A 24085-nucleotide genomic window follows, 5' to 3' on the forward strand; every position below is an offset into this window, starting at 1 on the left:
TTACTTTACACAGTTCTCCAGACTTTATTTATCCATGTCCTTGGTGAATCACACACTTTTGAGATAATCATTCAGATTATTCATAATAATAAATTAAACCTGCCAATTTGTTATCCCACTGTGATTGCACCACAGTTGTAAAATCAGCAAAAGACCAAACTGCTAGTTGTGGCATCCCTCCTGTACTTGTATAAGCATAAAGGAGCGTGACAGCTGCAATACATTGTATTTTTTTTTTTTAAGTTGCTGCCACTTCAGCTCCATAACAGACCCCTAAAAAAGTGTGGAGAAAGCTTCTTTTTGTTTAGCGGTGATGGATAATTTAGCTCTGCTCTCAGCGCACAATCAGTGGATACAGTAGACCTACTAATGATAAAAGAAAAAGCTGACATCGTCTTTGAAACCCAGTTATAAAAGCAAGTGAATGTGAATCCCACTGTCTGACTGGCCATTTTAGCAGCAGATCGTAAAGATGAAAGCAACTTCAGCATCCTCTGGTGACTACGACAATTACAGTAGTTTGGCAGACGGCAGCCAGGACGGAGCCACGCTGAGAGGAGAGCCTTTGTTTGGCTGTGGCCTGTCATATGGTCTGTTTGTTTCCATCTGGGACTATTCTCTGAATCTACCCCTGGTGTAAACGCAAAGCCAGCTCCACAATTATTCATAATTCAGGAGACATCTTCAGCAAACAAGTGGCAAACAATAATTAGTAACCCGGATGCTCTATTTACTTTATAACTGATCTCATTTACCGAGTAATTTCAAGTTTATTCCACACAGTGAGATTTTTACCAAAAAAATTAAATATTTATTTCTTGTCATCTTTTTTTTTTTTTAAATTTTCAATACATTTGCAAGTTAAGGTCAACATTGAACAGGTTGTGGATATCAGGTGGATGTGACCAGTCCATTTGTGATGTGTTACCCTTAAACCTCTCCCTCTTAATTAGACATCCTGTTGTCACTAGTTCCCACCCCCCCCACCCTCCCTCCCGTCACCAAAGGAAATAAAATATCAAAAGCGAAATTAAACGGATAGAAAATGAATTGAACATATTGAACACACTCTCACACACACACACAAAAAAATCTGGAATGAAAATTGGCTCCCTGTGGGACAATGCTGGCAACCAGCCAATTCCATGAAACAGTCATTTTGTTTAGAGTTAAATCACTGTTTCGGTTTGTGCCTTATTGCCTTACAATTGGCTGTGGAGAGGATAAGAAAATAAATTGTTAACGCACAATTGTCCTCAGTTTGTAACCTCCAAAAAAACCTTTTATAAATCACTAAAATACAGCAAAAGTATGTCAGTCTCAACCGTTCAGACTGAACTCGCAGCTCTTTTCTTCTGCAGTTCTTTCACTCCATCTGTTCCCTCTTTCTACACGTCTTAAGTTGGTTATTTTACAAAAGTGGACATAGAAAATAAATAGAAATATTTCCAGAATGCAATTTTTATATGACCCAGATGTCACCCTCTTTGCCAGTATTCTGTAGAGACATCTGCCACTGCAGTCCATCTTTCTTTCTTCCATGTTGTCTCTCAATCTTTTCATAATGTCCTCCTCCCCTCACTTTTTTTTAGCACTTCAGCAGAGTTCACTGTTGCAGTTACCATAGTGATCATGGTGTAAATAAATAAATAAATACATACAAACAAATAAATACATAAATATTTCCTCCTTAAATAAATATGTGTTTGTCAGACCGTTTGCCTTGGCATAGTTTAACCCTACCTAAGTAATGTTGATGCTCTGTAAACAGTCTCACAGCTTAAAAATAAAGGGTTATGATTTGGGAGAGAGAAAATCCTCCCTTCAGACTAAATGGCAATTTTGGTGAAGTCCGAAATCCCAAAAATCTCACAAAAAACGAAGTGTAAAAAAAAACTAGAGTTCAAAGTTTGACACTGGGATTTTTTCTTTCAAAGAGATAAAAGCGGTGGTGCTTTGTCTTTAAGGAGTACACAGTGCTGGCTCTGAGTGCCAGAGGGTGAGAAGAGGAGGCAGAGAAGAAGGAGGAGGAAGAAGAAGGAGTTTAAATGTCTCTGCAGAGGAGAAGCTGTGCTAGGACCCTTCCTCCTCAGGGTTTCCTGGAGCGTAGTAGCCCGCCAGTTGCCTGAAACGTGGCCCCCAGTCGCTGAGGTAGGAGAAATCCTGCTCCGAGGTGGTGGACAGCGTGTGGATGGAGCTTAGTGAAAGCGCTGGTGAACTGCTGCCCTCGAAGGCGTACGTCTGGAAGGAGTCGTACGGCGGCACCGACAGGTCAGCGTCGGCCTGCTCCACCTTCTTCCGGATGTAGCCTTTGAATAAGGAGAAGTCTGCCGCCGCCGCCGCCGCTGCTGCTGCTCCCTCCGTACCACCACCACCACCACCACCATTACCATTACCACCACACACCCGGTTAGCCTGTATCCACTGGGGCAGTGAGCGGATGTCCGGGCCAGAGTCACAGCTCTTGGCCTCTGGGAAGTCATAGAGGTTCCTCAGGGCGCTCATGTCGTATGCCTGAGTGTCCTGCTCTCCTCCGCCCTCGTCGTTGTACTTGATGACGTTATCCCTCATGTCCTCTTCATCCTCCGCCATCCTCTGGCCCTTTCTGTGACGTTTCAGGGTCAGGATCAGCAAGACGAGGACTGATGGAGAAGTAGACATAAGACGGAGAGAGAGAGAGAGAGAGACAAATATTGTAATTCCACGCAAATGGTACAGGTTAATTGAACAAGTTTACAAAGAAAACCTTGATAGAAGCAGGTTAAATATGGATTTATCAGATCAACCTGAAGAGTATAGAATGAGATAAAATGCGGGATCCCATTTAAGGAATTTTATTAACTGTCATTACAGCAAGTGATTAGAAATATGTGGCTTTAAGTCTCTTGCTGCACATTAGCCATGGATTAAGAGTTGCCATGCAGTCTGAGTTTTAAAAAGCTTGCATTCAAAAATGGAATTCCTCTTCACCTTGCTAAGAATAATGGCATACCGAGCCCAGATTCAGGGCATTCGGTACAAAACTGTAATAAAATAAATGCGTACAAGGTCTATGGCGCTTGCTTCACATCAGACATGTACAATGTGTGTATGATGGATTTCCAAGTACTTTTCGTGGGAAAGTTTCTAACTACGCCCATTGTAATTTTGATTTCACCTCTCAGGGCAAAGGCACAGCAGGGGAAGATAATATATAATCAAGTTTTACATTTCAAATGCATGAGCATTGATTTTTCACAATCCTGATTGCTTTGCCCTGAAATATGATTCAAAACGCCTAATGGAGACCAATCTGTATATCAATACTCATCCAAATCGAGTGAAACTAAGACTTTGTGGTTCCATCACTACTTTAAAGGGGACATATGATGCTTATTTTCAAGTTCATACTTTTTTATTTTGGGTTTCTACTAGAACATGTTTAAATGCTTTAATGTTCAAAAAACACTTTATTTTTCCTCATACTGTCTGTATCAATATACCTGTATTCACCCTCTGTGTGAAACGCTCCATTTTAGCGTCTGTCACTTTAAGACCTCCTCCAGGAAAAGGCCAGTGTGTTTCCTTAAAATTACGTTCCCATACAACTAAATTGCATTCTAAATTATGTTTGGAAGGAAACATATTTTTTGTCGCGGATTACGTTTGTATTTTACGTATCACAAATACCTTTGTAAGTCTGCGGATGGCCGCAGTGAGTGACGTAGTACAACGAGCGACGCCCTAAGCAGGTGACGTCGTATGTTGAGCGAATGAAAATACGTTGAATTAAAAAAGTTATTGAATAATAACGGGTAAAACAAACGAGAAAGCCCCCTACTGGCAGGCGGGAGGTTGATGGGTCCAACAAACACTGGACTTTCCCCCAGGAGACTGGTGTTCGTGTCCTGTGTGAAACGTAGTCATTTGTTGCGTTTTCGTTTTGTTTTTAAGTCATTTTAAGCCAAATCATGATGTTTTTTTCAAAGCCTGACCCAGTAGTTTTGTTACCGAAACCTAATTAAGTAGTTTTGTTGCATTTTGGTTTGGTTTGGTTTCAATGTTGTAGTCATTTTAAGCCAAACCATGATGTTTTTTATTTACTAAACCTAACCAAGTAGTTTTGTTGCATTTTCATTTTGTTTTGTTTCCATTTACAACGTTAAACTGTTTAAAACTGCTGTACGGGAATGTCATTTTGTGGGAGACACAGTTGGAAAAAAACCCAGTCTGCTCTGAGAAAAATATGGTGCACATTTGCAAAGGTAGTTCTCAAGCTGTGGGCAATAATGTATATTCTAATGAGTCTGCATGTGACATAGGAAGGGGAATGGCTTGTTGAATCACACGTTTTCTGATCTAGGCAGGCCACGAAAAACTGACTGGGTTGTCTTATTTCACAGCTTGTGGGTTGGTTGGCACTCCAGATACCCAAATGTATGAGCACAAGTACTGAAAAGGGGAGTTTTTCATGATATGTCTTTTTTTTTGAAAACCAGAGGCAAGCACCAACAAAGAGAAAGAAATGCCTTGTAAAATTAAGTCTGGATTAAAGAAGGGAAAGCAATTGAGATGGATCGCGTTATAGACTAATGAGACGAGAGGAAAACAAAGGCTGTATGCAGAGATAAATCAATGAGGCTTTAATTTCAGCTTAGTTATTTTAATTACCGCCTACATTTGTGATTAGACAAGTCTCACTTAGCTCAGACACCCACCCCCTGACTCCATCAGCCCTCCTCGGGGCTGCGCTGCACCCTTCCCTATGAAACCTTCCACCAGATCTGTCTCAAACTCACAGCAGCATCAAATGTCGTTTTCAATGATGATAAAATCACATTACATGCAGTTATGAATGAATTATGCACACTGGGTAGTATGGGAGAGATAAACCACAATCAAGCATCTTTTTGATCCGCTAATTAATAAGCAAAGAGGGATGTGGACAGGGACTGATATACAGTACGCGGTAAATACTCTCAAATACAAACATGACACAAAATAAAATGACTGACATTATCACAATATGTCACTAAAATTGTGCAGAAATAAATGTATCAAATCAAACTTAATTACAAACCGCTATACCAGAATGCATGAATTCACAGTAGCTAGCACTCAGTTCATTCATTTCCTTCTCTATAATGGATAACTATACAAAATAAATGTGATTCTTTCCAGAATGTGCTCTCCCACTTCACAATATTATCTGAATTAGTAAGAGCTATGAGTGGCCTTTTAGTAATTGTCACACATGCTGGAAAAACATTACAATTGGTGATACAAATCAGGCTTATTAATAATGAATTTCTGCGCCAAAAAAAGTAGATAATACCCAGATGATTGTCCTTAATTATTGAGTTTTGATTGGTGGCAGGATGTGTTTCCTGTGGCAAGTCGGCTATGGATGGTGCTACAGTTAAAATAATAATTTTTCCTTCCCTTTCCCATGCAGGGACAATGAGCAACGACTCTAAAGGGATGCCAGTGAAGGGACATTTAGATAGATCATTAACCAGTGGGCACCATGCATCTTCTGGAACAGATAGCCTGTTGCCTAAAACAAATGCCTACAAGCCCACAGAGATAAAAAGACTATCAATTATAATGGGGGCCTGCGCTGTCTGGGACGGCACGGATTGTTTGATGCTCTGAACCCGCCAGAACATCCGTCCATACATTTGCGAAAATGAGATAGGCCCGCATCGTTTCACAGTCTAACTAGATCAATGTCATGACCTTACGTGCTGTGTACAGGAAAATTCACACATGTAAAAGCAGCACATATATTAGTATGCGTGAAAAGCCCGCAAAAAAATGCACTCTCTCAAAGTGACCTTGGAAGACAGGATGTGACTATAAAACACCACGTTTCACCTTTTCATTCAACGCCTTCCACTACTCTTTCTTTTTTTCTTCTTCCATAGCAAAGTGCAACCCATCATGAAAACATCAATTTTCAAACATAATCTGTACAAATGACTTGTTGCCGCTCCTGGTAATTGTCTTCATTTGGTGTAAATGGCCTTAAAAATAACTTGCTGAATGAAAAACGCCCTGTGTGTTCCTTGCCTAAAGAGCTGTGCCAGCCTAAAGAGCCTCGCTGATCTTGAATAGGGGACTTCATGCAGTATCTCTGACTGATAATGTACATTCGCTCTCCTCTCGCATTGTTTGCCCGGCTCCATTGGGAGAGCGGTGTCTGTAACCATTGTGTTTATTCTTCTCCTCCATGAATGGGGCGAATTAATTGCCACTGGGTTGAGGAAACAGTCATGGTTTGTGGTAAATTGCGGCGCACACTGCTGTGCATACTAAGCGAGCCTTAAGACAATTACTCTAAATTCAGACTAATGAGGAGAGTAATAGGAGGTAGAAAACTTGATGTTATGAACTCCCTCATACGTGCGGATCAGCTGCTCTTTCAGTAAATAGTATTGAAGTATCTGAAAAACCCTTCCCCGCTGATAACATGTGAGTGTCACTGCCCATTAGTCACAGACGCTTAAACTGTGAACTATTGGAAACCTATTTGTTCTAGACATTAGCACGCCTCAGGCAATCATAATACAACACCATGTACAGCATTTACCTTAGTAGGAAGCATATGTACCTGCATAAAGCTACCTACTATACATACAAAGCTGGCCCCCATGTGTACAGATGTTGTGATAAGCGTTCCTGACAAGACGGTTAATTTACCCTTGGGCTGCGCTGGTTGCCCCCACCCAGGAGTTCATCACAAGCAGATGGGAGGTAATTGGAATGGATGCATGCAGATGCTGCGCCGCAGTGGAATGGATTCATCACATCAGGCCTATAAATGAACTGATGGAGGGACTGTTTGTTTGTAAGGTAATTAGGCAGAAATTTGTTTTCATTTTTCTCATCATCCAACAATTGATGTAATAGAGGTGGTCCAGCCTCTGGAGAGAGGGAGTGCTGGCTGGCTGGTTAGCCAGACGCTGTGTGTGCCATGTGTGTGTGTGTGTGTGTGAGAAGACAAGAAACACACAGTAATAGAGCATTGAGAGAACGGATTGCATTGCAGTTAATAGGTGAGGAGTGATTTGTCTGGTGGATGTGTGCTTTAGCATGCATGGGCAGACAGACACACACTATGTGTGAGTGTGTGTATGGTACAGCAGGAACTGGAAAGTGTTGGGCAATGTGCAGTCGATAAGATTGCCGCCACATGCCTCGCTCCCGTCTGTTATTCACACCGCGCGATAGTTGTGAAAACACTGCTCATCCACCCTGATCACAGACCCTGCAGCCCTTGAGATTGTTCTGTCCACACAATGACTGGCAGAAGCCAGGCGCTGCGACTTAGCCTGTCCTTCAGTGCTTTGATGAGGCGTGTTCACTCCATTTTCTACCAATCAGTATCAGTCACTCAAAGTGGCATGGACTTAGCGCCGATTAGAGTCACTGACACTATTGGAAACAACATTGCATGAATTCATAAGTGGAATTGAAATGGCACAAATCATGAAATAGTACCAAAATAGTTAAATCATGACATGTCTTTAGTAGGGCTGTTAAAGTTAACATGATAATAACACATTAACGCAAATTTTTCAATCCATCTTTCTGAGGTTGTATTGAGGTCAGTTGTAAAGCTAGATTAGAGATACTGGCATCATATGAAACTAGAAAACCTAAGGAATCCATTGGTGGTTCAATAACGCTCCAAACTTACACAGCATTTTGGCGAGGAAAAACTGTCTTTTTCAAAGCGGTCCCTTGACCTCTGACCTCAAGATATGAGAATGAAAATGGGTACCCACGAGTCTCCCCTTTACAGACATGCCCACTTTATGATAATCACATGCAGTTTGGGGCAAGTCATAGTCAAGTCAGCACACTGACACACTGACAGCTGTTGTTGCCTGTTTGAATTCGAGTTTGCCATGTTATGATTTGAGCATATATTTTATGCTAAATGCAGTACCTGTGAGGGTTTCTGGACAATATTTGTCATTGTTTTATGTTGTTGATTGATTTACAATAATAAATATATAAATACGTTTGCATAAAGCAGCATATTTGCCCACTCCCATGTTGATTAGAGTATTCAAAACTTGGCAAATCTCCCTCTAAGATCCATTTTGAATAGATAACATTTCTGATTAATCACGATTAATTATGGACCGTCATGCGATTAATCGCAATTAAATATTCTAATCGACAGCCCTTGTCTTTAGCATAAGCATGTTATTCTGCATAATGTATTTTTTCAACCAAATCACCAAGTCTGCCATGAAAATAAATCTTTGCACCAGCAAACTCTATTTTCCTGCAAAGTATCTCGCTTTCCACAAGTTTAAAGGCCAAAGAATTGTTTTCAACTCCAACGGCCTTTTGAGGGGATGTCATCTCGCCCAGAACGCCAAAACCACAATACACAGCAAACACAGTTTTTTTATAGCCGGCGGAGGTTGCCTCAGATTTGTGCATAAAAAAATTTTGTTGAGGCTTTTAAAACCACGATGAATAAATGATGCTCTGCTTTTGAAGTTCACTCCAGTAGATGGTTTGGTTAATGGAGACGGAGTTTTAACAACTCTCATTAGAAGAAGCTCTTAAAAGAAATAGATAGCGATGCTAGTCGGAGTTGGAGCTGCCTGGTGTCACATCGTCCATCACTCACTACCGGCACAACGTAAAACGTGTATAGGGCGCGTGCGGGGGGAGACAAAACACCGTGACAGCGTTGTCGTTTTTCTCTGAAACCGAGGAGTGAGATGCTAAGACGTACAGCAGGGGGGGAACGAGAACTCATAAAATTTTTAGATATGACAATACTAAACCTCTTCGGGGCTCTGAGAGGGTGAGCGTGTGCGTGCATGTGTACGTTAGCGTGTGTGTGTGTACGTGTCTGTGTATAAAAATCAGAGAATGTCTGGAAAGCCTGGTCTATTTAAAGCCTGCTGTTCCAGAGGTATACAAGTGCTGCGGCAGCTCTTTTGCCTGTTTGCTCTCTCTAACCCCCCCTCCACTTCACTCCCATTCACTCCATCTCCGTCTGTGTTCCGAGGATCAAAGTGGCTTGATATCATTCATAAACTCAGGCATCATCTGTGCTCCTATTCAAACAAAAGCTTTCTCCTCAGAGAAGCAGCAACAAAATGTACAACAGGAAAGCCGCTCATGAAAGAGATGAAAAATTTATCTTGTTTTCATGTCATTCGACTTCGTTTTTTTTGCCACTGCATGTGCAATTTCATTCGTGAAATATAGATAACATCCATTAAAAGACACATGCTTGGTTGCATGATTTTATGAGCAGCCGACATGCAGTCGTGGCTTTAGGTGCAGCCCTTAAGTCTTGCCTTTTACATACTACTATTAAGCGTAATGCTCGTGGTGGTCCTGCTGGAGTAGTTGAACTCAGCAATGACCCCTGAAAAGCAATACTAATGAATTGTGCCTATCCATCGGTCTAGTCATCCATCATACCCCATACATTTATCTCCTCATTCATTCATCCATACATGCATGAGTACATCCATCTGCTTACCTATGAGGATGAGCATGCAGACCAGCAGTGCTATAAGAGCCCCGGGGCTGAGAGCAGCACTCATTACATATGCTGTGGCATTGCAGGACTGGATGGCTCCCTCTGTGTTGAAAAAAGAAAAAAAATAGCATTTACTGTACAGATTCAACACCAGTTATGAGTCGCTTCAGTGGAAAAGGATTAAGCACTGTTTTATCAAGAGAAACAAAAAAGTTATCATGCATATATCATATTTTCACCCCGCTGAAATACCCGTTGAGGGCCGATTTGTGGCCTTGTGTTATTTTGTTTTCCACAAATATAAGCAGATAAGAACTGTTTGCTGACCAAAACAATGGCATGTAGATGACCTTTTTAGCACTGCTGCTGATGATGCAAACGGTGACAGTGATGGTGATGTTAATAACGGTGCAGCTTACCAGAAAGTGTCCTTATACTTCTATGAAACCCTGGTACTGTTGATCAACCTTTTAATTCAGAATATTGTGTGGAAAATATTTATATTGGAGGTACTAATATACTGGAAGAGAAGTGCTCTAAAAAAATATTTGGAACACACTCCTTTATGTTCCTTCATCTAGATGTTTTTGGTCGTCCTTATTTGAGGATATACAGTGGGAAAAAGCTTGGGAAATTTGTGAAAACTACTGTATCAATAACAAAATTAAGAAACTATAATTTAGTCAAGATAATAATAACATGCTGTATATCATACAATTATTTAACATATTTGGAAAATTAAATATTCATGAGAAAAAATGGTCAGGTACCAGGCCAACTTCCCTGCACTTTATTAATGAATTCAAACAATATAGCACAATCTTACCCAATGTTAAAAACATTTTTTTTTTTAAATTAAAACCTTTAAGTTATTAAATAAATATAATATGATGTATGTAACATAAACTCTGGCATTATGAAAATGTAATTATTTTTATTTTGTCCCTTTTTTTTCAATCGTCTATGTATCTGTTTGTACCTCTGTTGATGAGCATGTGTACAATAAAGAAAGCATTATATAAAAAATAAAGAAATAATAACAGTAGCTCTCACCTGGGTCGCAGCCACAGACGTGGATGGTCAGGGTGCCCGTGGAGCTGAGGGAGGGAGGCCCGCTGTCGACCACCAGGATAGGCAGGAAGTACACATTCTGCTCATGGCGGTTAAAGCCTGACCGCTGGGTCCGGATGCCAGCTGTGTTGTCTGGGTGGGCGGTTTCAGTGTGTCGGGAGGGAGAGTGGGGGGGTAAGGGAGACAAGGTAAAGCAGACAATTACACATGAGCGACTTAATATTTGAAGAACAAAACCACTTTGTCTGCTCACAGACGTCAATTCCACTGCCGCCTGGTTTTCACCAGGCGGCAGTGGAATTGATGAAACTCCATCCAGTGAGTGCTTTTATTACTACTTGTTTTTCCTCCTATGAACTCACACTGCACTGATGGAAGTATAAAAAAGTGTGAGTGTTGATCGTGCCGACTTCTTTGACATTACTAAAATGTCAGGACAAATCATTGTTTTCAAGACTTGACACCTGACAATGTAAGATGTTTGCCATTTGATTCAACAATGAAAATAACTTCCTCAAGAAATGGTGAAGTGAAAAGAAAAAGACAGAAAAGGTGCCATCCTTGTTATACATAGTCTGTCATTTGCCTTAATGCATAGTTCAAGGACTCTGGACGAAGGGTTGTCATATTTAACTTTGGGGTTGAATGATTTCACCCGGGAACTGCTTTTATGCTTTTATCCTATTAACATTTATCATTTGTATTTTTTTTTAAACAAAAACAGGAGAGAGAATGAGTGAGAGAGAGCCACTGTTTGAAATTAAACTTCACTGGTGTGTATATGAGCCCTCTCCGGGAGACGTAGATAAATGTAACACAGGATACAGGAGGAGGCTTTGACAAATAGAGTCAGCGAAGCTTTTGTGGGTAGACGTGTGCTACCAAGCAATCCATCTCCCAGAGCATATATCACCTTTATCCATGTCGCCCTAGAGCTCCTCTGGCACATGTAGAACAATCTTCATATTACTGTTTATGTACGGGAACGCTACGCCCCTGAGTTTGTCCTTTTGACTTTTACACAGCATTCTCCTTCACGGTTGTCTGCTTTTAGACAAAAGATTCTCTCCAAAACACATATATAGACTGAGGCATCCTGTGTAGTTTTGCATCAAAACCAATAAACTTAAAAACTTGGCTACACATAATGATTGATCAGAACAACCTCCCACGTCCACCTTTATCTCAAAGCAGTTAATGAAGTGATTGTTGTTTGCTATTACTTGAACTCCAAATGAACTTATAGGTGTAAACAATTCCTCCAAACTACAGCAAAATATGTACTTTGTCATTGCCCATCTGATGACCCTATTGGGATGCTGGCATTGTTTGACTCACACTGACGGTGAAAACATGCGGATGTTCAGCAGGTATGTTTTCTAGTCTCACCATTTTAGTTTAGCATGCTCACATTTGCTAATTAACACTAAACACAAAGTACAGCTGTGGCTGATGGGGACATCATTAGTTTTGCAGGTATTTGGTCATAAGCCAATTTATTGCTCTTTTGAAATTTGATGACGCTAGATGAAAAGTCAAGGGATCGCCAAAGTCGTTTGCATTCATTCTCTGGGGACCACGAGTATTGCTGTACACATTCATAGCAATCCATCCAATAACTGTTGGGATATTCAAGCCTGAATCAAAGAGGTGGATTGACCAACAGAACAATTCTGCCATCTCCAGAGCCACACATCTGGCATGACCATAGACTGTAGGAAGTGGACATAGTCACTGTGATGTCAGCCATTGGTTTGTGGACTGCTGTTTTGAAGCCTCGAGTTCAGCATTTTGGCCGCCGCCATCTTGTTTTTTTGCAACCAGAAGTGACACGAGAGGGTGGAATAAGTTATTTGTAGGCGACCAAAAAGGTTATAAGTAACTATCATGAACTGAAAATACACTGTGAAAGGTTTAATGTACAAAAACACGGACACCTCCCAGAGCGGATAACGCCATGTTAGCGACCTGTCAATCACAAGGTAGCCGCGCCCTGAAGCATACCCTGCTTAATTGTCTATTTGACTCTAAATGGGACCATCATTTACTAAATGAACATCATGCTGTATTGAAGAAGACTTGAAACTAGCAATTGAGACCATAAACTCATGTTTACAATGTTTACAGAGGTAATAATGTTCTCATAGACTTCTTCTTTTTGCAACCAGAGGAGTCGCCCCCTGCTGGCTGTTAGAAATAATGCAGGTTTAAGGCATTTCCATATTGGCTTCACTTCTCAGACCCTGGAGTTGCCCACTGGCAATGTTTTTCTTCTGTGGACAATCTTGAACCTGAACATGAACTCCTGTCACAATATATATAAAAAATACTTTATACTATGTATTCATTTACAGGTAAGAAGGTAATAGAAAACAAATACGGCCACCGAAGCCAAAGAAAAAAAAGATATGCTATATTACAGCCTAAAATGGTACTCAACCAGGGGTCCAGGGATCCCTAGGGGTCCTTGGGGGACCTCCAGGGGGTCCCCAAAAATGGTGAGTTGTTTATATTCACTATAGAAGTGAGCCCACTGTGAGTAAGAGTGACTATTTTGATCATATATTTATCTTCCTCCACTGTTATCTCCACAACTGTAGTTGAGAACTATATAATTCTTAATCATATCTAACAACCAAAATCTTTTCAGATGGAGGTCACTGAAGATAAATCTTATCAAATGGAAGTCCGTGACCTACTGTGTATCAATTTAGGGGTCCTTCACGAAAATGAACCACTGGAGTAAAGAACAACGTGAGGAATTGTACAGTTTAGGATTACTTTAGCCACGTTGCGTGGCTGTTGTACTGCAAAGTATGACTCCTCCCGGATGTTGTATAGCATTGCTGTTCACGCTTTACAAATGTGCCAAACTGTGTATGTGCAAAAAGGTTTTTGAAATAAATAAAATAAGGAATACAAAAACTTTCACAAATGCCTTGAAGTAAAGGTTTTCCTCTTTTTTCCCTCACCTTCATATCATTTGAGATTTATTTTTTAAACATGATGTGGGACATTTCCAGGTAACATGATGGCAGTTTGTCATGTAACAGCAACGTTTATTTGGTAAAGACGAGGGTTTTGTTCTTCAGACGTTGCTAGCAATGACTTAAAAGAATTTAGCAAGATGGGGGAAAAAAAAACCTTTTCATCATTGTGTGTCAAGGCTCGGAGACGGAACGCCATGTGAGGCCATGATGGGGAAAAGAAGAAGTGACAGATTGAAAGTGACAGGTTGACAAATGTGTCAATGAAAAGAGACACCAGAGTGGAAAAAAAGAGGTGTGGGAGGATCAAAAGTCTGTGCGGGGTTCTGTTTGTCTTTCACCAAAAATACATGCAGTCTGCAGTTGTGTTTGTGTGTATGTGTACGGGGCGAAAGGTAACATTTTTAAATCTAAGCATGAATATACTGTGTCATTCTTCCTATAACGTACATACACACAATCACAGAGAGGTGGCGGTGAAAAAATGAAACAAAAGGAGACACTGATTGTCTGCATGATGTTGTGGTGTGTGTGTATTTGTGTGTAGAGGAGAGAACAAAAGAGCCACAGGGACACTTCTGTCATACTTCTGCCCATCTATGCACATATGTATGTACAGTATTTGTGTGTTCTTTACACAGGGTTTAGCGTGTATCCGTTCACATGCATTTGAGCTGGACTGCAGACGGCCTCGCCGCTTTCACGCGGTGACATTTCCCTTGCTAGGGCTGCTCCCCTGACATTTTCCTGGTGTCAGATCAATCTTGATTTAACCAGATGTCACATTCACTTAGGTACACATCTCTAAACGAGGGATCTGCAAGCATGTTTGCAAAAACACAGACAAGCATGGAAAAAACTAATCTTCCCAACAAAGCAAGGTCATCACTGGGGAGCACAGTGATTTTAATGTTTCCTTACATTGTGCAGATACAGTGCGTGTGTGTTTTTACGGAATGCAATTTTCATGATGACACTTGAGAAAAGTATTCTATTTAAGAGGAAACGAAGGAAAAGATTGTGTTAAAGTGTTAAAAAAAGGGAAATCATATTAATGTAAATTGCTATTACTGTGGGCAAAAAAACTCAGCTTAGCAATGAATCGTATATTGTGTCACACAAACTTCTTTAGATAAACTGTAAAAAAAAAGTACAGTGTGTCAGACATGCAATGGCAAGTAATACTTTCTAATGGTATTACACTGCTAAGAGGACCAGAACGGGTGTTGCTTGCAATTAACACAGCATTAACACAATTGATCTTTCGGAGGTTGTAGCAGGCTCAGTTTTAAAGCTAGAGAGAAGATACTGTCATCATATGAAACTATACCAAAGCTAAATAATCCATTAGTACTAACCATGTCATGTTACCTTGTTGTGAAGGAGGTTAAATAACGCTCCAAACTAAATTTTGGCGAAGAAAAACTGGCATGGCCATTTTCAAAGGGGTCCCTTGACCTCTGACCTCCAGATATGTGAATGAAAATGGGTTATATGGGTACCCACGAGTCTCCCCTTTACAGACATGCCCACTTTATGATAATCACATGCAGTTTTGAGCAAGTCATAGTCAAGACAGCACACTGACACACTGACAGCTGTTGTTGCCTGTTGGGCTGCAGTTTGCCATGTTATGATTTGAGCATATTGTTTATGCTAAATGCAGTACCGGTGAGGGTTTCTGGACAATATTTGTCATGGTTTTGTGTTGTTAATTTTATTTCCAATAATAAATATATACATACATTTGTATAAAGCAACATATTTGCCCACTCCAATGTTGACAAGAGTATTAAATACTTGACAAATCTCCCTTTAAGGTACATTTTGAACAGAGAAAAAATGTGCGATTTAATTTACGATTAATCATGGACAATCATGCGATTAAATATTTTAATCGATTTGACAGCCCTAATTATTTTGCATACACTTTTAAAAAAGCCTCTTGCGATTGTCAAAATCTTCTGGTATTGTACTATAGGAATTGTGTTATTTTTAAGAATTTTCAATGAGGTAACTATGACATTGTCAAAGTACTCACTAATAATTCCAAAGTTTTTTGGAGCTGCAGTCTTTTTTAACTTAATATTGCTTTCAGGTCTTCATTTGCAGAATGCCCTCAAGCATTTCACCAAACGCTCACATTGCCAATCACTCAGGGAAATGGTGAGATCATCTGAAACTCTTTCATCTGTATGAGCTTCATCACGATCTTGAACGTTTGTCAGTCAAACATAGTTTTGCTGCACCTGTGCACATTTAAAATGCGCGCACATCCACTCACAAAAAAATATAACAACCGGCCTTACAGACTCCTTCTCGTACCATTATACCCTAAAGATCATATTGTGCTGATAATGCCATCAGCACAAATATGCTTCTCCACCAATAACCCCAACATAGGACCTTTGCCCTCTCACCTTTCACATCCCACAGGGTGAAGTGTCGATTGCTGGAGGCTTCGGGCGCCAGGGTGAAGTAGAAGCGGTGTCCAGATTGTGGCTCGTCTCTATCCACCACACTGATGGTGTGAATTAGCTAAGAAAAGAGAAGGAAATAAAAGCACAAGAAAGACAAGGAAACAGAGGTTAGATTTTCTGCTCAGATCCACTCAATGGGAACAAGAAACTGAATATGAAAAGCACTTTACACTTTACATTTCAAAAATGCCTCTTTCATGAGGGAGGGAGTGAGGAGGAGCGACTGTACTTGGATGCAACACACTCAGAAGGCTTCCTGTGAAAGTGCAGTTCAAAGGGACCACAGTCACAAAGAGATAAAAAAAACTTCTTTCTCCAGAAAGTTGACACAGCAACATAAAAAATGTCTTAATGTTAGAAATGCAAAACTATCATAAAATGCCTCGCTAAAAAGCCTTTTTTGAATAGAAAGGCAGCGAGTTATTCTGTGAGGCTGCCATATTTGCTCTAAGAAAGAGCAAAGACTAAATGCAAATGTGCAGAGGAGCAGAAAGAGAGACACAGAGACTCAGTGAGGGTGTAGTCATCCTATCTAATGCTCTATAATAATAGTGATCCACATTCAAAGATAAAACTCAACTGTGATCCAATTTTGAGAACTCTGTGTGGACACAATAAGGTGAGATATGATTCACTGTGAGCGGAACAGACATCAAACAGCCCCCGGAGATCCTTTCACCTTAACACAGGCCTCTCGGTGACAATTCATCCTCTGCTCATCCTATGAATCTGCAGCCAGCATCAAACCACAAGCTGATAAATGGTATTTTCACATCGCATCCGTCAGCTCTGTTTCCTCCTCTGCCGCCACATTACCTATGAGTCCACATATTTCGTATTATTTTTATTTCTCTCACCTTTTTGTTTACTACATACTCTCTCACTAAAAAAAACTAAAATCTACTCTTCAGTGTAGCTGAATAAATAAAGCATACGAGTTGAAAACAATGTATACAGTGCAGTATAAACGCAGTTTCTTTGGTAAGACAGTAGAGCAACAGCACAGCGGCATGATGAGCCAAAAGATGTTTTGATAGAAAGGTAGAAGCCTTCAGGCTTTAAAACTAACCTTGAATCCCCTTGTGGTATTATACCACATTTTTATCTCAGTGTCTTGAAACTGTATAAACTGAAAAGTGTCCAGTACTATAATCTATAATCAGTCTATCAGTCATATAGTACTTTGAATGATACTCGCTTTCCTTGAGCTACTAAAAGCTATCTCTTCTGTTTGTGTGAGAAAATTATATTTTTTATTTTTTGCCTGAGAATATTTTAAAGCTTTATTTTTTTTTTGTTTAAATAATGGATCTATTCTTTTGATAATATATTTGGGGAGTCGTGTGGTTTTTCTTGATTTTTCAACAACTACTGTTGCAAGAACAGATGTTGCACACCTAAAGCACTGTGGTAATAACACTTGTAATTGTTCATCCATCTATTATCTGTAACCGCTTATCAGGGTCGCGGGGGGCGCTGGAGCCGATCCCAGCAGACATTGGGCAAAGGCAGGATACACCCTGGACAGGTCGCCAGAATATCACAAGGCTGACACATAGAGACAGACAACCATTCACGCTCACATTCACACCTACGGGCAATTTAGAGTCAACAATTAACCTAACCTGCATGTTTTGTCTTGGAAGGAAGCCAGAGAACCTGAGAAAACCCACGCTAACACATGCAAACTCCACACAGAAGGGCCCCAAGCCAGATTTGAACCTGCGACCCTCTTGCTGTGAGGCGGCAGGACTAACCATAGCAACCCTTACCTGTAATTGTGTAAGTAGTATTTGTTGGTGTAAAATATGAAGCTTCCATGCTACAAAAGAAGTGAGTTGATTTTCCTCTTTTGGTTGAGGCTTCTTATTTGTGAAATATGTCAGCCATGGAAATTTCTTTTTTTGCAAGTACGTGACACAGAGACACTCAAGCTGTTTCTCATTTCCCGATTTTGTGCTTCCTCGTTTCCTCGATCGTCGCTCCTCTGGCTTGTGACCCGGAAATTTATCTCAGCGCTCCCAACCCGTTTAATGCATCTCGAGGTGCGAGGAGGCTTGCCGGAGGAGCTATAAGCGAGGAAACACCGGTGTATCCTTTAGTTTTTTCGGCACCCGCGACGTAAAAGAGGCGTGACACACAGCTGGAATAATCTCAAACCATGGCAGGACTCTATAAATGTAACGTAATGTAATGTTCCTTTTGTTGTTCATTAGTTGTAGTTATTTAAGATGATCAAACTTTCTGCTCTTCATCGTTTGTAGGAAACGGCATTCCATAATGACATTTCACGTGTTTATTATTGATTGTAGGCTACACCCAACTCACCTGCTATAATCTTGACATGTTTACAAATGCAAACAGCTTCTGATGGCAAAAAATATTATATGAAAACATTCACTTAAATTCTAATTTGCTGTATTTCATGTTGTCATATAGGTAGGAATGTGTCATGTGTATATAATATATCATTCATATAATCGCACGCTTTATTTGTACAGTATAGTACTTTAAATACAAACATCTGTAGTGCTTCACACAATAAAATATGTAAAGGCTGTAATGTGTGATGTGTGTGTGTTAAAAAAAAAATCCGACATCCGTTCATTCTTGTCAAATTATGTCACATTGTGAATTGAATTAGTAATACTAAATATAGCATACAGGTTGTCATGAGACCTGTTATGCTCATCTGACAAAGATCATAAAATACAGCGTATAACAACACAATGGACAGCTGATGCAGCTGTGCCACATGTCATATTTAATTGATGTTGCTTTAAAATGACGGCTGCGAGGCAAGGCTGTCTCATTTGTTAAATGCCTGTTGCCTCAAGTTCTCTCTCCTCGCGTCTCTTCTTTTTCTCCTCCGCTCGCATCTCCCATGGGAGGGACTAAGACGTGAGAAGAGGAGTCGAGGAAAGGAATCAAGGATTTACAAACTAGGAAATGGGAAAGGCCTACAGACAACCCTGACAAAGCACCAAGTAAAAATAATTTTCACAGAGCGGATCGGATTTTCCTAAAGCTATATAATGATGTAAAAAATAATGAATTATCACATACTCTTTAATGAAATTATTTTATATTTTTAAGTTCACTATCACTTTGAAAACTCACTAATTAACATGGCATATCTTAATCTGTACAAAAACCAAAGTGTAAAAAAGAAGAAGAAAAGATTTGCAGTTTTACGGGATGTTACGTACCAAACTATTTCTTAGGCAAAAAACGTCTAGCTTTACTTTTCACCCTCTCTAACTTGGAATGTTAGTATTGGCAGTGGTAGAATAAGTAGGCTACTTCCTAAGTCCTGCATTCAAATCTGTACTTAAAGTGCAGAGTGACCGAGAGGTATTATTAGTACAATGTACTTAAATGTGCTTAAAGGAACAGTGTGTAGGATCTGGCAGTCTCCAGCGGTGATGTTGCAGATTACAACTTCTGCCGTGTGCCAGTGGCCGATGCTAAAAAATGTATGTCCCTCTCTAGAGCCAGTTGTTGTAAGAGTAGAGTGTGTGTGTGTACGTGGGAAGTGAGTGGTGAAGCAAAAGAGAGAGAGAGAGCGGCGGCGACGGGAGCGAGTAATGTTATCAACTCCACCCCAAGCAGGAAAAGTTAACAGACTTTGGTTTTTCCGTTCTGGGCTACTGTTGAAACATGGCGGCCGGCTCCATGAAGAGGACCCACTCCATATGTAGATATAAAAGGCTCAATCTAAGCTAACGAAAACTTAACGATTCTTATTTTCAGGTGATTAGACACTAAAGAAAACATATTCATTAATATTATATTCCATTTCTGCAAATAGATCCCCCTACACACTGTTTGTTTTAAGTCTGTTCAAGGTGGAGCTTTCACTCGAATATGATGCTGGATAGTTTAATGAATAATAATGCATCATATTTTAATTGTTATATTTTGAGTCAGATCTTAATCTGCAACGTAACCAATAACATTTCTGTCAGGTAAATGTACTACAATGTTTTCCTTTGAAGTAGAAGTACACAGTGAGTAGTATACAGTATAGTTGCATATTTTTTAAAGTGTTTTGGGGGTCTTTTGTGAGTTATGTGGGGTGCAATGAGTAAGAATCGTAAAATAATTCAATATGTTTCATATCTAAACATCACAATGAATCTATAGCTGTTTGGAGCCCTTTTGGTTTGGGGGCCCCAGGCAGTTGCTTACCTATAATGGTAAAATCTGCCTCTGGCCGTTCTGAAGATTGTAACCAACTGAGTACCCCTCCACTCACTTCTCCCTTTCCAAGACTGTAGTAACGTGAGCCGCCGAGTGCAAAACCATTGCAAAGCCATCCTTACCATAACAACACTACTTTAGGAGCAACAAATTAGACGGTGGCTGGCGGTACAACGGTTTGACACTCTGCAGCTCACTTACCGCAATTTCAAAAGTGAGTCGGAGAACTACGGTGGCCTTTAGGTAACGTAAAAACATGAGGCTCTCTCGAGAGAGAGAGCCAGTGTTTGGTTTGTCCGTTCTGTGCTACTGTAGAAACCTGGCGAAGCAACATGGCCGACTCCGTGAAGAGGACCCGCTCCCTATGTAGAGATGAAGGTAACAAAAACACACCGATTCCTAGTTTCAGATGATTATAGCCTAATGACAACATAGTTCTGAATATTATATTCCATTTCTGCTAATAGAGCCTCCTGACATGTTGCACACTGTTCCTTTAAGTGTCCCTCTTTTTATCCCAAACATCAGCTGTGTACATGTACCGTATCTACTGCTGTCGTGTTGTCTATCACAGAATACAGCAGACACGTAGCACAGATGGCAAATGTCATTTTGTCAATAACACAACAATTGTTTTACCCAGGTTTACAGGAAACGTTGAGAGCTGCCACTGACTTAATGGAAGCTCCGTTTCTTTTACTGTATTATACACATTTTGATAGCGCGGGTATTTGTTCAGCGACAGTCCATCCCACTCCTGTCAGCCTTTACAAGTATCTATAGCACTACTCCTACTGCACACAGCTCACTTGCCTATTCTTATTCTACACAAAGGGCTTTCTTGACAAAAGATATTGCCTCTGAATGTAAACAACTTACATAATCATCACCAACACCCTTCAATAAGTTGCATGAGGAGGAATCAGAACACAGCAAGAGGCTCATGGAGAGATTTTTCCATTTTCCATCACAAAAATTGTACTTAATACAACATGACTATAAAAATTGTGAATGGTAGGTAAAAGAGACTGAGAGAGGCAATCTCTATGACATTGACCACTGGCTTTTTTTTTTTTTTTTATCTTTATAGGACCTTGTAAAAAGACCCCCAAATTAACTTTTGCTGACAAAATGTCCCACTAAATGTTATTTTCCCGTGTTGTTAAGCAAGACTAGCTTTATCTTGCAGTAAGCCTTTTGTTTACTGGACTGAACTCTTCCGTCTATCTTTTCCCCTCCACCTCTCTGCCTCTTCAGCTTGCTCTCTCTATTCATCCTTTCCCTCTGATTCCTTGTCCTTTATATTTATCTTCTCCAAAGTATCTCTCTCTCATGCTTGTCGTTTCCAGCAAAAAATGTGTCCTTCATTTATCATCCACCTGCAAATTGATTATTCAAACAACAGTACTATAGATATACTTCACACCCTTCTGGCAAAGACATCTGCTTTATTGTGTAACTTTTTAAGCTCATGTTGCCTGCCTGTGCACGACAGCCTCATTCATTTTATAACACTGCACACAACCCTGAATTATGAGCCTGAGCGGTGGCTATGCATTACTGTGACTAAGCTACTGCCGAGCACACTTCCGGGCCACAATTGTACCTTCACAATAAACAGCTCCTCAGCATTGACGTTGCATCACAGACACAGAACAGGCTTAGTCATACCCACAGCTCAGGGAGGTTGTTTGGGATAATATGGCTTACTTTGTAATTACAAAATGCAACGGCATGATTTCAGGGTAAATCACACGCTTCTTCCTTAGCACGCCGCAAAATCTGCACTCGAGAAACACACGGGAAGAAAACACATGGAAATGAACCAGGAATGACTGCCTGTGTACCTAAAAACAATATCAATACATGCCATCTTGAATCTTACCCATGGTCCAGATTGCTATACTTTCATATACTGTGATGGCTTTTATTGCTTTTTTGAGTGATGCTCTGATTAATAGCACCATACATTCTGTGAAATGTGTAATGCTGTCCAGATTACATTTCTATTTAATATACAGTTTCAGATCTGAGTTGAATCCACAGAAGAATCCAGCTGAGTGTGCTGCCAAAGCAGGCCTGGTCCTATCTTCTCATCATTCTTTGGAGCCCTTTCAGGTTTATTTTAGTATGAAGGTATAGGCGAATAATGAGCACAAGAGAAGACACTTAAAGCAAAAGCTTTGTTATCAGCTGAGGGATGAATCTACTCATTTCTTTGAAGAAATAGTGAAGATGTCGTAAGTGAGCCATGGTCTGCGTCCTGTGACTGTGCCCTCAGCAGGGGAACTCTCAGGCGGCGTCTCGGGGTGAGCGCAAACTGCTGAGGGAGAGATAGAGAGCGAGGCGAGAGAGGAGAACAGCGAGCGCGTGGGAGTTTATCGAGCAGCGAGCGAAGCTCCCTCAAGCACAATCACCTAATTAGATTTCTATCTATCAGTCCCCTTTCCTGACCCCCTTAAATCTCTTGCATCTCTGGAAAGCTAGGAGGGGAGACTTTCCCAAAAGTACATCCCATATCATATGCACCAGAGGTGTCTGGAAGGTCAAGGTTGTGAGAGGGAGGTGGCTTTCCCATTCGCTGCAGAAATCAACCATTTCACGATGGCAGCGGGGAGGTAATGAATAAATAAATAAATAAACACACAACTACTTAAAATGGGTTGAGAGAGGTTCATCCCCGAAGCCTGGAATGCACTAAGCTTCGGAGGTGTGTTTTCAAACGCATCCATTATTTTCAGTGGTAAAAAGCATCCTCATAGTGTCCAGTGGTGCATTAAATGTCCCAATGCATTGCTCTGAACTTGATTCAATTTCAGGATGAAAGAATGGTTGGCTGTTTTTTATACTTTTCTGGGGCCACAGTGTCAAAAGAAAAGATCTAAAATAGCCAAGCAAGCAAGCAAATATACTGAATATACAGTAGATTATGATCATCTAAATTGGTGTGCCCACATTAAAGTAACTACAATGCATAATTTGATGGATTTTTAATTAGCAAGCATGTAATAAAACCATGTAATCACACACTACATCATTAGCATACACAGTAGGTAGCATGTCAAATTGGCCAGCCATTGAGTCTAGATAGAATAGACTGTGACTGTGACTCACCAGACACAAAGAAAAATATATAGCATTTGTTGTTTGCCTAAAACCACTCATGACTGCATTTTCCCATCTTGTAGTCATATGAATAAAAACTGTGTTCTCCAGAAAAATGACAGACATGGTGATTGTTTAAAACAATTATGTTTACATTGAGTCACAAAAGGCATAAGTAGGACCATGTTGTTATACTGCGTCAAGTTTTAGAAACAAAAATCTGCTTCTCCTGGCTAGACTTGTTTTTCCCTTCATTTTTTTATTCAAATCAGAAAATCCTCCTATGTGACCTTTTGGATTGCACTGACAACCATAATTTAAGCTTGAGGAATTTCCGGCTTCAGAGAACCACTGAAATAGCAAAAGGGCTGCATCAAACGACACACGTCAAAAGTTCCATCTACTGCACATATACCTTTTTGCCGTAAACATTGACATGAACAGGGCAAATCTACAAAAGAAATTGCAGGAAATGGTGAATATAATAGCCACTCTAGTCTGATGGTTTGTCTGATTCAGTGTTAACATCTGAGAGACAAAAGGAAGAGGCATTTGGTGAGTAAAACAGATGACTCACTCTCCTACTCACGAAGTACTGTCTGGCAAAACTGTGATTCTGTCTGCCTTTTTTTTATTCGTCTGTGTTAGTTTGCTTCTTCTTTTACTCGCTTCTGTTGCATGTCTTATGTGTATGCGTTTTAGTATCCTTTTTGTATGTGCATGAGGTGAGTAATTGT

At 40.3% G+C, this 24085-nt stretch overlaps 1 protein-coding gene across 3 annotated transcripts in view; it reads right to left on the bottom strand.

Annotated features, from left to right (window-relative positions):
- Nucleotides 1–1701: 1701 nt before the first annotated feature.
- cdh22 (cadherin 22) overlaps nt 1702–24085 on the bottom strand; it is a 191188-nt gene continuing 168804 nt past the window's right edge. For all 3 annotated transcript variants that reach the window (XM_074641992.1, XM_074642011.1, XM_074642002.1), the window contains 4 exons: nt 15981–16098; nt 10556–10705; nt 9503–9604; nt 1702–2642 (listed from right to left, as the gene is read on the bottom strand). In XM_074641992.1, coding sequence (XP_074498093.1) covers nt 2074–2642; nt 9503–9604; nt 10556–10705; nt 15981–16098 — 939 coding nt within the window. In that variant the 3' untranslated portion in view covers nt 1702–2073. The remainder of the gene's footprint in view (nt 2643–9502; nt 9605–10555; nt 10706–15980; nt 16099–24085) is intronic.

Source organism: Sebastes fasciatus, chromosome 1, assembly GCF_043250625.1.
Source record: "Sebastes fasciatus isolate fSebFas1 chromosome 1, fSebFas1.pri, whole genome shotgun sequence".
NCBI classification, from domain to species: domain Eukaryota; kingdom Metazoa; phylum Chordata; class Actinopteri; order Perciformes; family Sebastidae; genus Sebastes; species Sebastes fasciatus.